This window comes from Furipterus horrens, unplaced genomic scaffold, assembly GCF_987537825.1.
Source record: "Furipterus horrens unplaced genomic scaffold, mFurHor1.1.pri manual_scaffold_7, whole genome shotgun sequence".
Taxonomy (NCBI): Eukaryota; Metazoa; Chordata; class Mammalia; order Chiroptera; family Furipteridae; genus Furipterus; species Furipterus horrens.
Window position 1 is genome coordinate 133,143,625 of NW_028327177.1, and position 14,368 is coordinate 133,157,992.

The 14,368-nt window shown below is 37.1% G+C and overlaps 1 protein-coding gene across 15 annotated transcripts in view; it reads right to left on the reverse strand.

The window, feature by feature from the left end:
- Positions 1 to 14,368, reverse strand: part of LRRFIP2 (LRR binding FLII interacting protein 2) — a 94,992-nt gene that overhangs the window by 56,359 nt on the left and 24,265 nt on the right. For 14 of the 15 annotated variants that reach the window (XM_090284495.1, XM_090284486.1, XM_090284492.1 and 11 more), the window contains 2 exons: positions 6,326 to 6,412; positions 5,018 to 5,068 (listed from right to left, as the gene is read on the reverse strand). In XM_090284495.1, the coding sequence (XP_090140621.1) occupies positions 5,018 to 5,068; positions 6,326 to 6,412 (138 nt within the window). The remainder of the gene's footprint in view (positions 1 to 5,017; positions 5,069 to 6,325; positions 6,413 to 14,368) is intronic. The other variant, XM_090284490.1, reaches the window with a different exon arrangement.

A 14,368-nucleotide genomic window follows, 5' to 3' on the forward strand; every position in this document is an offset into this window, starting at 1 on the left:
AAAAGCTAAGTTTTGGGCAGCCACATGCTTCAGTTGGAAAGAAAGTAGAAATAATATTGGCGCTATTTTTATTTTAACAAGTGTATGTATGTCTGTCTGACCACTTATAGAATATAATCTATGTATGATGAAGACAACTCAACATACCAATATAAAAATAAGAAAGTATACTTACACAGAAATTGAGTTTAGCATTAAAAGTAGACTTTCATCGATTTTTTCATTTCTGAATGTTAGTTTATGCAAGGCAAGAAGAAATGTTTACTTTATTACAGATTTATTAGAGACAGTGTATTGCTTTGAAAATACTTGGATTATAATTTTCTGCTCACTACAAAGATTTATTTTTCCTTCACTACTTTAACTGGAAAAGAAAAAGCAACTAAATGAAGCAGTCCCTGACTATGTAGTGTTAATATGAAAAACTACTTATAACTGGGTATTTTAGAGTTGGTGAAGTTAGTAAGAATTATGTCTTATGAATATTGCAAAGAAAACTGACCACAACCTAAAGACTGACTGAATTAAATGTAATTCTAAACTTTTCCACATTCAGATATTAGCACTGGAGCATTAAATCCTGAGTTATGTGAAATCAAATGACTAGCCCCTAGAACCTAACCAACAGTAAAAAACTTCTGATCTATCAGATTTTCAAAGTTCAAAGTATTGAAGTGATTTGTATTGACTAAGAGTCAGACATGCAACTGGCCCACGTGGGGTCGGAGTGGATGACGGTGATGAATCAGTACCTCAAACACCCCACAGCCACACAGCATGATCATTATGCAGGTGGAACAAAAAAAATGTGGCTCTGCCTGATGATTCATTTCAAATACAGAAATAGTAATTCAACTAAACACCACATTTAATGCCTTATTTTGGCCATGATTTTGAGAATAATTTTTTAAAAACTCCTGTTTGTCATCTGCTGTATACAATGACACATCTGATCAAATCTGTTCAGAAGTCTGTTTATAAACACCCGTATGATTCAATGAGCCAATATCCAATAGGGTGTTCTGATCTTTAGGAATTCATCAATGGTTTATATTTCCATAGACACATGTAATCTGCAAGAAGCTAAACAAACTTCTTGCCTTTCTTTGATTATCAGGTGATAGCACAAAAGTTTTGGGGGCATGTGCATTAATTAGCCCAGCAGCGTAGGTTCAGTTTGTTCAGTGGTGACCAGTTCTAGGCTACTTGGCTTGGTTAGCTTAAAGAGCCTTGTGGTACCAAGGCTGGCTAATTCTACATGCCCCCACCCAGTATTATTTGGAGTACTAGAATGACAGATATGGTTTAATGTTCAATCCTCCTTTCATGCTAAACTTTCTTTTCATTCCACCTACCATACAAGAGCTCTTTTTAAAAACCAACTTCTAATGAGCACATCCCATTCATGATACAGCAAAGACAAATGAATTCATATTCATTTTCAATTATAATTATTACAAAAATAATTCTAAATAAAAATATCTTATTAAATATTGATATACCTCTATATTTAAACAGCTTTTCTTTTTAGCCACTTTTGAAAAAAGGTCTAAAAAGATTTCAGAAGTCTAGAGAATAAAATGTAAACCCCATATAAGGCCACTTAATTTGAACTGAGAGAATAGAGCTTATTCCAATCGTAAACTACACCGTAAACCAGTTCTGTTCAACAGAACTCTGTAAGAATGGAAATGTTCTATGTTTGTACTAATAGGGTAGCCACTAGCCACATGTGGCTTTTGAGCACTTGAAATGCTAGAAGTGCAACTGAGAAACTAAATTTTTAATTTTAATCAATTTAAATATAAATCTAATTACACACATATGGCTAGTGGCTACTGTACAAAGAACTCAAAGTAAAATTTTATTACACCAGGGAAAGACCCAAAACACATATTTTACTGAAAATCTGCCCTTCAGAACCACTCTTAAATAGAAAGACAGGCATTTAGATAGTTTGGTTTTTTTTAATTACTCCCCCTACCTTGAATACTTTTGCATAGTGGTAAATATGAGGGAAATAGAAGAAAACCCTCATATAAAAGAAAAGATTCCAGCATCACCCTAGAACTATTCTTAAGAGTGAGAGGGGTCCTTAGAGATCAATTAGTCTGATCCCTTCAGAGTTATAAAGCTGGGACCAGCATTCGGTTCCTTTGACTCACCAGACAACTGAACCATAAAGATTCCATCCTACACTGGCTAACTCTACACTGATTACATAAAAAGAACATGAAGAAAATAGCAGTTTTCCTAATTTTTACTCAGAAATATCTCCTTATCTGAAAGAACAAAGAGCTCCACTCCCTAGGTATTTCTATAGCAGTATTTAAATTGCCAATTGTGCCCTGGCTGGTGTGGCTCAGTTGGTTGGAGCATTGTCCCATACACTAAAAGGTCGCAGGTTAAATTCCTGGTCAGGGCACATGCCTAGGTTGCGGGTTCAGTCCCTGGTCACAGCGCGTACAAGAAGCAGTCAATCAATGTTTCTCTCTCACATGGATATTTCTCTCCTCTCTCTCCCTTCCTTCCCATCTCTCTAAGAGCAATGAACATGTCCTCAGGTGAGGGTGGATGAATTAATTAATTGCCAATTGGCTTTTCTTGAATTAACAGCACCAGGGCCCTATAAAATAACAACTCAGCAAGCTGTGTTTTCAGGCGCCAGTTCTAAGGCAGAGTATCCTTCTCTTCCACAGTCAGGAAAACAACACATGTTCACTGTCCTGGCAGTTCTTATTAGTATAAAGTATCCAAGGCTGAACGTATAGGACGATGCTTATATTTGTTTAAGGCTTTCTGGAAAATCATGCCTCAATACATTTAAATTAAATTAATGGAAGTGAAACATAATTCTTGTTTTCCAAAGTCCACTTGAAGTAAGAATAAAGTAGTTTTACTTTTTAAAAACCCACAACCCAGTGAATACACATGACCATCTTCTCTGTCAACAAATAACACTTAAGTCAGGCTACAGCCAGGCCCACAGTCTCCAATTAGGAAACTTCAGAAGCTGCAGTTCCTCTTTCAGGTCACCAACATGCTACTGATTAAGACAGCCCACTTAAAAACAGACTCACTGGCTAAACTAAACACTACTTATTTGAACGCCCAGAAAAACTTAGGTCTTTTCTTGCTGATCCTTTTACCTTCTACTCCATTAGCAGACGGGGTACTCTTGTCATACCTCCAAATTCTGGCTCTGCCCATGACTAAGAAGTGGTTTACTCACCAATCCTTTATCACCTTATCCATAAAATACAGACTGTGGCACCTATCTTAGAATGTGAAATGAACACACATGTAAAAAGCACTAGCACAGTGTTGACATACAGAACACAAAGTGAGCTTCATTCCTGAGCCTGGCACCCTTGCTTTCCCTGTTCGCATCCCAACATTCCACCTCACACAAAAAATTAATTAAAATTGGAAGTTTTTCACCCGGGAAAATTCTTCCTTCTAATAACTGAAAATCCTATTGTTTGTGTCTGCATTATCTTATTATAAGTTTATTAGTAATTTATATTTTATATTGTGACTATCATATGCCAACTTCTATAGACTCATTGACAGAAAGCAGCCAGAGAGACAAGAATAAGATAAAAAGTGAGATGAAGTATCAGTTCGAAAGGAGTAAAAGCAAGTGTCAGAAGAGGTTAGAAGTGATCATTATTCCCATCTGAAACTAAAACCCCAGCTTCTCTGCACACCCGACTCGGAGCTATCATTCAAATCTGGGGTTAGCCACCACCCGCGCTTTAAACCTCTGACCCAAATCGTTCTCCCTTCCACGAAAATCTAGCACACTCACTGCCTGAACTGCACACATTTCACAGAGATGAAAATATGTTTATCTTCATGGACTCTGAGTACAGGAATCAAATATCAGACTTTTAATGTAGGTTTTGTACGATAACACTTTGGTCTGCTCTAAGATATTAAAATCTTAGGCAATTTAATTTTAGAACTATAATATATCATTAAAAAGAAATTAAACTAATATATCTATGGGAAATTTGCAAGCAAAGTTATTTCTTTTATTCACACAAAACATTCTCAATGCACCATTAGTAATATTAATCCAATTACATGCAGATGACACTTTACAGATCCCACTCTAAAGTAATAAAACATCTTTTTTCTATGTTCTAAAATATCACAATGAGAAGTATGACAAAGTTTTAAATGTGTAGGTCAACACGGTCATAGATATTTTAATTCTGGTTGTACCCTAAAATGATGCCACAGAAGGAATTTGCTTATGAAAGTTGTTGACTTAGCAGCAATCAGATAGTGGTCCCTAACCCTTTAGGGATCAAACACTCTTTGAGTATTTGATGATAAAAATACCTGTGGGCATTTCACATTAAAAAAATTTTGTGTGTGTGAAATTTTAAGGCTTTGTGTCCCGTCCCCAAGTCTATTCACATACCAAGTAGAGAACCCCTGCAATAGGAGACAATGACTCACAGTTAATAATATTCTACTGGTTCACAATTTGCTCCTGTAGTTAACAAATCTGGGAGTGGTGGTAGACTTGAAAAGGAAGTGAAAGAACTGAAAAAGTAAGAGTAATTTTCAGAGGAAATGGAAAACTGACTTGGGTCACCTCTCAATAAAGACCCTGCTAACTTTGTTAAAAGGGGTGGGGGGGTGGAGGACAGGGTAGAAGGGGGAGTGAGAAAAAGTGAAGGGGAGAGGAGGAGAAAGGGAGATAGGGAGAGGGGGACAAATTCAAAGGCGAGAAGAACAAACCCAAAGAAAGAAAACATACTCATTTACTCAATCTTTCTGGTCAGAAGTATTCCTGAGATAACTGTGAGGCTGGAAACCAGACCAGAAATGGTTGGACTCGAAGTACATATTTGGTCCACTACAGACGGAAGAGTCTCTCTAACCTTTAGATTCAAACATGCCTAACACTCCTATTTTGCAAACTATTAGTCAATGTTTTACTTCAAGATTGCATTATTTCAGCAACTGAACACAACATGCAGAACAGGCAATCCTGGCCTACCAGCCACTTGTGAATCTGTCCCCACTTCTGATCAAAGGAATGATGAGAATGCTACAAATGGAAAGTTTCATAAACTGAAGTGTTTCCAAATTACTGCAATCTCTGAAGTCTTAAATTAATCATATACATTTGCCCTGAAGAGCAATGATTGCTGACTCAAAGTTACACATTAAAAATACAGAAATTACTAAACTAAGTATGTTCAATAATAAGACACATATGGTTATCTGTAGTTTAGAGGACCATAAATAGAACTTGTACTTAATAATTATCTCATTATAATTTACTAAAACTTTAGGAGTATAAAAAACAATGCATTGCAACATTTTTGTTTCAAGCCAAGAATTGCATTCAACATTTGAAACTATACATGAGGTTTAAAAATATTAGCAACATATGAACTTTTTGCTTTTGGTTTTCAGCTGTAACAATATGGAAACTATATATTTCTATTTAATCCATTAGCAGAAGATCCACCATCAATATCAAAATAAAGTATTTAAAACTACTCTGCAGGTTCTTCCTCCTTTGTACTAATACAGCATCAGAAATATTTTATGGGAATTTACAGAACTAGGTCAAAGTCAGAAAGAAAGGGTAAAAAAAAAAAAATGTACTTGTTTCATTTTTGAGCATCCTAATTTTTATATGCCTATTTTTTTAAATTTGGTTCTGCTTTTCTGATGATGATGAAAGCAGACTAAAATGTATCAACTATGGAAACGTATAAGACCGAAATAAAATCTATCATAATTCCACCACAAACTGAAGTATTAATAGTGACCACTTCTTTCTAGTAATTTTCGACCCTATATTTGGGTACCAGGTTTTATAACATAAAATTGGAGTTCTAAAAGTCTTACAGTTTGTTTGTTTTTTTGTTTTGTTTTTTCACTTTCTCATGTGAATATTTTCCTGTTATTAATTATGCTTAAAAACTAAGGATGAATGACTTCACAGCACTTTACGATGTAGATATCACAGTATAATGAACAGAAATTCTAAGACATTTAGAACTACAGTAAATAACTGTGTCATCTCTACGCATACTATAGCTAATAAGTAAAGCACTTGTAACACCATAATAACTTACAACATTGTATATAGTAAGAGCTAAATATGTGTTTGCTGTTATTTAAAACAAATACCACATTTAACTTGCTGACATGGAATGGATTGTTAAAATACACACAATAGGTTACACTCTTCCCAATGTTTCAAAAGAAACCAGATTTACTTCAGAAGTAAACCAGCCAAGTATGAATTTTTTTTAGACTAGCACAAAATTAGGGTTACTCCCCCCATTACCTCTTTTTGCTGTCGTTCCAGTTCTCTCATGCGTATATCTCTTGCTTCTGCCCGGGCAGCCCGTTTCGCTGCCAGTCTTGCCTCTGCCTGAAAAGTAATATAAAGATTCAGCTTTATTTAAAAACAGCAATCACCACTACTTCTACACCAGCCTAGAGGATAAGGAACAAATGGGCCATGACCTTCCATGGGCTGGGGGCAGTGGTAGGACAAGATATCATCTATCAGCAGCTTGTCTGATTTCAGTCAACTCCTATACACTCATTTCTTTCTTTAGTCCCAGAGATTCTCATGAAATCTGGGCCTTACCTTTGCTTGCCTTGATTACACACTCAAAAATTTTCACACAGTTTGCTATTTGTCTCTCCAAACTCACTTTTTCCAGAGTACCTTCCCCTATCAATTTAATCATACAAATTAGAGACATCAGAACCAGCCTCTATTTCATTTCGGGCATTGCCAATATTCAGTCTCCAAGTATGGTCAATTCTTTACCACTGAGTTTCTCACAAACCCATCTTGCCTTTTTATTTTCCACTGTTTCTGCCTGTTTCAGGAACTCTTCATCTCTCTCTAAATTGAGATATAATTCACATACCATCAAATTCAGTGGTTTTTTTGTATATGCACAAGGTTGCACAACTATCACTACTATCTAATTCCAGGATATTTTCATCATTCCAAAGCAAAACAAAACAAAACAAAAACACCCCACACTCAGTAATAGTCACTCATTATCCCCTCTTTCCAGCTCCTGGCAACACTGATCTATTGGGTTGGCCAAAAAGTCTGTTTAGTTTTTTTCTGTAAAATAAAAGACATTTTTCATTTTCACCAATAACTTTATTGATTTGGATATTTTGAGTATGTCAGCTGTCTCCCGCTATTGGCTTCTAGTGGGCGGAGGCCAGGGGTGCTGCTAAACATCTCCCAATGCGTCAGACAGCCCCACAGCAAAGGATTATTTAGCCAAAATGTCAACAGTACCAAGAAACTTTGTAAACCACTTGACACATTCAATCAGTCACAGCACCGTCTCCACGCACTGCACAAATCTTTTGCATTTCAGTTGCATTTTTATCTTTCTTGAAATAATAAAGCATAATATGCCAAAATGTTGTATCTCTTCTTCCACCTTCAATATTAAAATGGCTGCACAAAAATTCACCAATTGTGATTTTTTTTTTAATGCATGTTGACATGACAGCTGTCACAATACAATAAAAAACAATACAAAATTGTTTTGAGAGAAGTTAAAGACAACTAAGCACTACTGGAGCCATCATACAGAAAAAAACTAAACAAACATTTTGGCCAAACAAAACTTTGTCTCTATAAATTTTTCTGTTCTGACATTTAATATAAATAGAATCACACAATAGGAACTCTTCCTCTCTTGCTTGGAAAGTGCAACTGCCTCCAAACCCATCTGTTTGCCTTGAGATTCTGCCCTATAATTCATCTTCTATATGGTTACAAGACTGACAATCTACCCTTCAAAACACATTTCTGATCATGTCATTCTGCTCTGTAAAATTCTCCACTGTCTCCCCATTACTTACGGTTAAAGCAAAAACTCCACGGACTAGCACAAAGAGAATAGAAGAGAGGAGAGGAAAAGCAAAACGGAAATAAGGTTACTCCCAGTCAGATCTCTAGAGGCCTTACTTCCCAGCGCTTGCCCCTCAGATACCGGATGCTCCCATCTGCTGCCATTCCTGGACTTGGCTGTGCTCTGTTAAGCCTTTCTTCAGAGACTGGTTGCTTGGCAGGAGGTATTCTCTTTTATTCTAAAATATTGCATTCTATGAAGAATGCCCCTTTCATAGAATAATACTGTATGTACATGCCTCTCATGTGGCTTTATGACGCTGCATTAAAATGACATGCTTCTGTCACCCTACAACTTGCATGCCTCAATGTCTGCTAAGTAAACAAAAGAATTTCAAGCCATGGGCCAAAGTCCCAAGGAAATGAGACAAGGAAATAGCACGATGAACCACATGAAACAAAAGTCTTCTCTCTGGTTTCTGTCCTGCAGTGGTTTCCTCTGTTCTCAGCCACATCCTAACTTTGATTTCAATCTCCCCTCCTGACAGATGTATACAGTGGTTGTTTCTTCTCATTTGTTATATTTATGCTCAAGTCTCATACTAAGAAGTGGCTCAACCAATGTTTCAAAGGGTCTACAGTGGGTTAGCAATTATGCTACATACTGAAAATACAGAATAAGATAAGACATCCCTGCCCTAAAGAAGTTCACAGTCTAGTCGAGGGAGACAGAAACACAATGCTTATAAGGAAGCATGCGTGAGGGAGCAATTAAGTTATGCCTGACAAGGTCACAGCAGGCTTCTGTGAGGACGAGACAGTTTAACAGTTAACAGTTATTCAGCTACCCAGTTTCAGCAGTTTCCCCGTCTGCTTAACTGGTCTTTCAGTAGCAAAAACCCTATGAAGTAACTGCAATCAACCGATCCACCAACCTCAAGCTGTAAACACTGACATGACCAGAGCAATTAGTCTCCTCATACGAATGTTACATCAGCCTCTAGCTTTAGAAAACCTATAACCCACCTTCTTTTTTAAAGGAAAAAACAAAAACAAAAACAAAAAAACAACTAGGCTCTGCCTTCTTTATCTCTCTATGAGTGGGCACCACTTTCTTACTAGAAGTTTTATTTTACAGAAAAAGACGCAAGTCTAAAGTTATGCTTCAGCAGACAGCAAAAACATTTTTAAATTACAAAGTATCATTTTCCTGGGAAAAAGTTTCAAACCTCTTTTTTAAGAAAGCCATAGCAATGTATACACATTTTCATTTCCATGTACATTAGCTTTGTACTTGTCACCTCCCTTAGAAATTTATCAAAAATGCTAATTTCATGCTTCTAATATCTGTGACCAACTTTGCACAACAGATACTAAAATGGGACTTCGCTCACTAAACCGAAATTATAGGTCATTGAAATCTATTCTCTAATAAACCTTCTTTCACAACAAAAGGGAGAGGAACCTGACTGCTGTGTAACAGAAGGAACATGGACTTCAGTGCCACAAAAACACCCTTCCCTTCCCTGTGTTACTTAGACAGCTTGATCAAAACTCAGATGTTACTTCCCCTGGAGGTCTTGAAGAGGCATCTAAACAAGCTTAAGAGAGAGAAACAGGATTTAAAACTACTTTATATGGTTCTTTGTCCCTGGCTGGTTTGGCTCAGTGGATTGAGCGTCGGCCTGCGAGCTAAGTGTCGCTGGTTCGATCTTCCAGTCAGGGCACATCAGAGAAGGAAAACTCTGATTCCAAAAAACCTCCGTTGTCTTGCGGCATACCTCTTCAGGGGAAAGGCTCAGGGAGTAAACCCCGACAGAAAATCCGGAGCCGGAGTCCCTAAGGCGGTTTGACGTTGTAGTCAACACCGGCAACTCCTGCGGCGCACCTGAAGCCAAGCTGTATTGACTCCATCTTTCCCTTGGACCCTTCAGCTGCGAAGAGAGGGGGGGTCTGCTGCATGGGCAACAGCAGACCCTCCATATCACCCTGCCCAGGCTCTGTAGCTTCAGCTTCACTGGAGAGGACACTCCAGCGTCAACACGGGAGGAGACAGATACCGTGTCACTCCCGAGTCGGACTGCACAACCATTCTCGGCGGTGCAGATAGACTCTTAAGAAGCTACACCATCGTCTCTCGAGACGGACGGCTGCCGATGATGACATGGTTCTTTGGCTACATTACTACCAGATGCCTGAGGCAGTGCTGAGGGTAGGAGAAACAAGGAACTAATGGTAATTCTCGTGTAGTAGACAAAACATGTGCTCTATTACCTATCGTCAGTGATTTTCAACCTTTTTCATGTCACGGAACACATAAACTAATTACTAAACTTCTGCAGCACACAGCAATATGTATTTTTTACCAATCTGACAAAAAATAGGTATAATTTTGATTTATTCACACCAGATAGCTATTATTGTATTGGCTGTTGTCATTTTTTTCTATCTGACAATCTTAGAGAAAAGGTCAGTAGCACACGGGTTGAAAATAGCTGCTTACACTGATACATTTTTAAACAGACCAATGATAAATATGAAATTGGAAAAGTGGGTGTTCGTGCTGCCTGTCACTACCAGAACCGAAAAGTAGAGACAAGGATTGAACCTTTATGGGCGCTTTAATCAGATGCCAGCAATCTGAGAAGACAGTGAGTTATGGACCCTCAATAACCATTTTAACGTCTCATCTTCAAGCCAACCTTTTTATAGGGAGAAGAAAAGAGTAGGTAAGGTGTTTGGAAAAGGTTAGTCAGATAAGACTAGCAGTCTAGTGGCAATTTTCCTAGTGTTTATTTATCTGCTTATCAACAATTCTTTATCTGAGCCTGGAACACATGGCTCAGACACCATCTGGATCACTTGCAGACCTTCTGGAGCACAAAGGTTGCAATGCTTGTAGACCTCCTGGAGTCATGCATTCCAGTTCCTGGAATAACAGCTTTCTACATGTATTAATCAGTTAAGCCTTTCAACTATGACTGAAGCTAAACTCTTTAACTCTTGAGTTCCACCATCAGCTACACAAAGTATACTTCTAGGTAGTTAACACCAGCATCTTCCCCTCAGAATGCAATCACATGGAAGAATTGCTACAGATTTAACACCTACTTCACACATATAAAAAAATGGGACCTAATAAAGGACCACAGAAGTTTATCCGCGTTCAAAACAAAGTTGGTTAAAAAATTAAACACAGTATTACCATTTGATCCAATAATTCCACCTCTGGGTACATAAGACCAAAGAATTGATAGCAGAGACTCAAACGGATATTTATAGACCAATGTTCATAAGCAGCATTATTCATAATATTCAAAAAGTGGAAACAACTCACATGTCCATCAATGAGTGAATGCATAAACAAAATATGTCATATATGTGTATGAAAAAGGGATGTTGAAATAAATCAGAAATTCCTTATTGGGCAGGTCATGGTGGGTTGTCATGCACCAGCCCTTAAGCAAGACTGGTCTATTGTTCTTGGCATCCAGGTAGACACATCTATGAAATGCCAGAAGCAATACCTACAAGGTGTAGCCACCCTCAAGAGAACAAATAATCTGGTTAACTATCCTGTAATCCCACCCCTCCTTGCTTTCTCCAAACTTCATGTAATCTTCCTTACATTTCCTCCTTAATTCTAAATGCATAAGAGAAATTGCAAGCTGCTATTCTGGGGAGCATTTGAAATCTTGCTCCCTTGCATATGTTATTAGTTTTGACTCAAACTGTTATGAAAAATTTACTACAGTTTTGGGCATTTTTAGGTCAATATATGGACACATGAAATAGTCTTCCTTTTAAAAAAGGAAACTTGACAACATGCTACAAAACGTACGAACATGAAAGACATAATGTTAAGTGAAATAAGCCAGACACAGAAGGATAAATATCTTATGATTCTGCTTATATAAAATACCTAAGAACAAACACCATGGGGATAGAAAGTAAACCAGTAGTTGGCAGGGGCTGGAAGAGGAGGAAATGGGGAGTTATTAAAAAGGTAAAGAGTTTCAGTATAGGATGATGAAAAAGTTCTGCAGATAGATGGTGGTTATCGTTGCACAACAATGTAAATGTCCTTATTGCCACTGAATTGTACACTTCAAAATGATTAAAATGGTAAATCCTGTTACATACATTTTACCACTTCCGGGTACTGGAAACTGAAAGTCAAGTAGGTCATGGGACCAAGTACGTGTCTAAAAATGATTCTAATCATTATACTTTCACATATTGGGCACATTAAAGCAGATGAAAGAAAATAATATCCAATCAGGTAAGTAAAAAATGTTATTCTTCCTGGAGCAGTGAAAATGGTAACGCAAAAAATTAAGATGCATTTGAATAGTATTAAATTCATTTCTCACTGAATATCTGGGACAAATAGGGGGAAAAAAAATGACAGCAAAAATCGTGGGCTTTGATCACACCTGAAAAAATGCTTTAAGTTGTGTTAACTCTTCAACCTTCGATATTTGTAGAATGTTCACTTTATCACTGAACTAATCATTAGGAATTGTATAATGAACAGTGAGAAAGAACTTCTAGGAAAAAATGAGAATTTATTATGTAGTACAGTTTGAGTACTTCTACATTAGGGACGTTGCCTTCATTGTCAGTTTTAGATTTATGCTTTTTGGAATTTTAGAACCAAAAGCAGATGGGATGCAGTAAAAGGACTAATAACTCCGTTTTAAAATGGTCAACAGAACTGAATACACATTTCTTTAATGATATATGAATGGCCTATAAGCACATAAAAGATACTCAACATCATTAGTCATCAGGAACTTATAAATCAAAACCACACCGAGAAACCACTACACACCCACTAGATGGCTATAATAATAATAAAAAAAATTTTTAACCAAAAATAACTATTGTTGGCCAGGAAGCAGAGAAATCAGAACCTTCACATATTGCTAATAGAAATGCAAAATGGTGCAGCCTCTATTGAAAACAGCTTAGCAGTTCCTTAACGGCACTGAACTGAGCCAAGTCTGGAGTTGCCATGCAACTGGCATGAGTAATAGAAATAGGTATAATCTGGACCTTTACAGACTATGCTTTAATTTCAACAAATCTGAAATACAAAATTCTAGGAAAGTGAAACATTCAAGGAAAATGACTAATTCAGGTAGCTAAGGCTCAGAGTTTACTGTTTAATTTTGTTTATTCTTCCATGGCACTCATGCCAAAAGAATCCTAAAAGACAAATTAAGAGACATAATATTTACTGTGTTGCTATGGTTTCCAAATTACGAAATAAAGATCATCATTCAATTTCCTAGCAACATCCCTTTAGTAGAAAATCTTAGGTACCATTTTTCTTAGATCTTACAATGTAATTATGTTTAACCACCTTTTTTTTTTTTAAATATTTTATTTATTTATTTTTAGAGAGGGGGTAAGGGAGGGAGAAAGAGAGGGACAGAGACATCAATATGTGGTTGCCTCTCACATGCCCCTAACTGGGGACCTGGCCTGCAACCCAGGCATGTGCCCTGACTGGGAATCGAACCAGGACCTTTTGGTTCACAGGCTGGCACTCAATCCACTGAGCCACACCAGCCAGGGTAAACCACACTTCTTAAAGCTTTTGATAAATGAAGACTAAATATTTAAAGTTTTCTGAGCATAAGCATCAATATGTATTAGATAAAATCTAGGGATTTTTAACTCATTTTCTTCTGATATCAAATAACTATATCTGCCTTTTATTCAAGACCTTTTGATAGAAAAATATTCTTTGGAATGAGAGGAAATTTAAATTACATACTTTATTACTGAGGTCTAAAAAGAACCTAATAAAAAGATAGCACAGGAAAACTGAAACTTTGAATCTGCAGTAACATAACTAACCACAGGAGAAAATGTGAATCAGTTTTAGCAGATATACTTGAGGGGGAGGGGAAGGTAGTAAAAGGTGGTGTCAGTATGGTCTTCACATTTAGTTTAATGATATTGTGCTATTTAAATTTTTTTTATCCAAATTCCTGTAAGTCACAGGAATGGTGAAGATTATGACAGTGAACATTATACCAAATATTTTTTCAATAACCCTGACACAAAACTAAATTTTAGGGTTCAATAACCCTCCCTTAACTCTGGTTAGAAGGACAAATCAAGGAACAGAGATACTGAGAGTAACACTGGCCATCACAGAGCCAGGGCCAGGCTGGCATAGGGGCGGGGGGCAAGAGGGGAGAGGCAGCTGGAAGAGAGTGCTGCCCCAATCCACACCTCCCACCTCCTCTGCCTTAGTTCCAGTGAGTAAATGGGGAGAGAAAATGGAGAGAGGTCTGCCCTTGATGAGAATTGGCTGAAATCATGCACTAATGCCGATATAAGAAATCCCAAATGACTACAGAACTTGGATTTACTCTTTCAAAGGATTTGTCTAATAAAAGCAGTAAGTAAAGAAGGAGAATTTTGATCTTTATAAAACTGGGTAGAAATGAAAAGAAAAATATTCATTTTTTATAA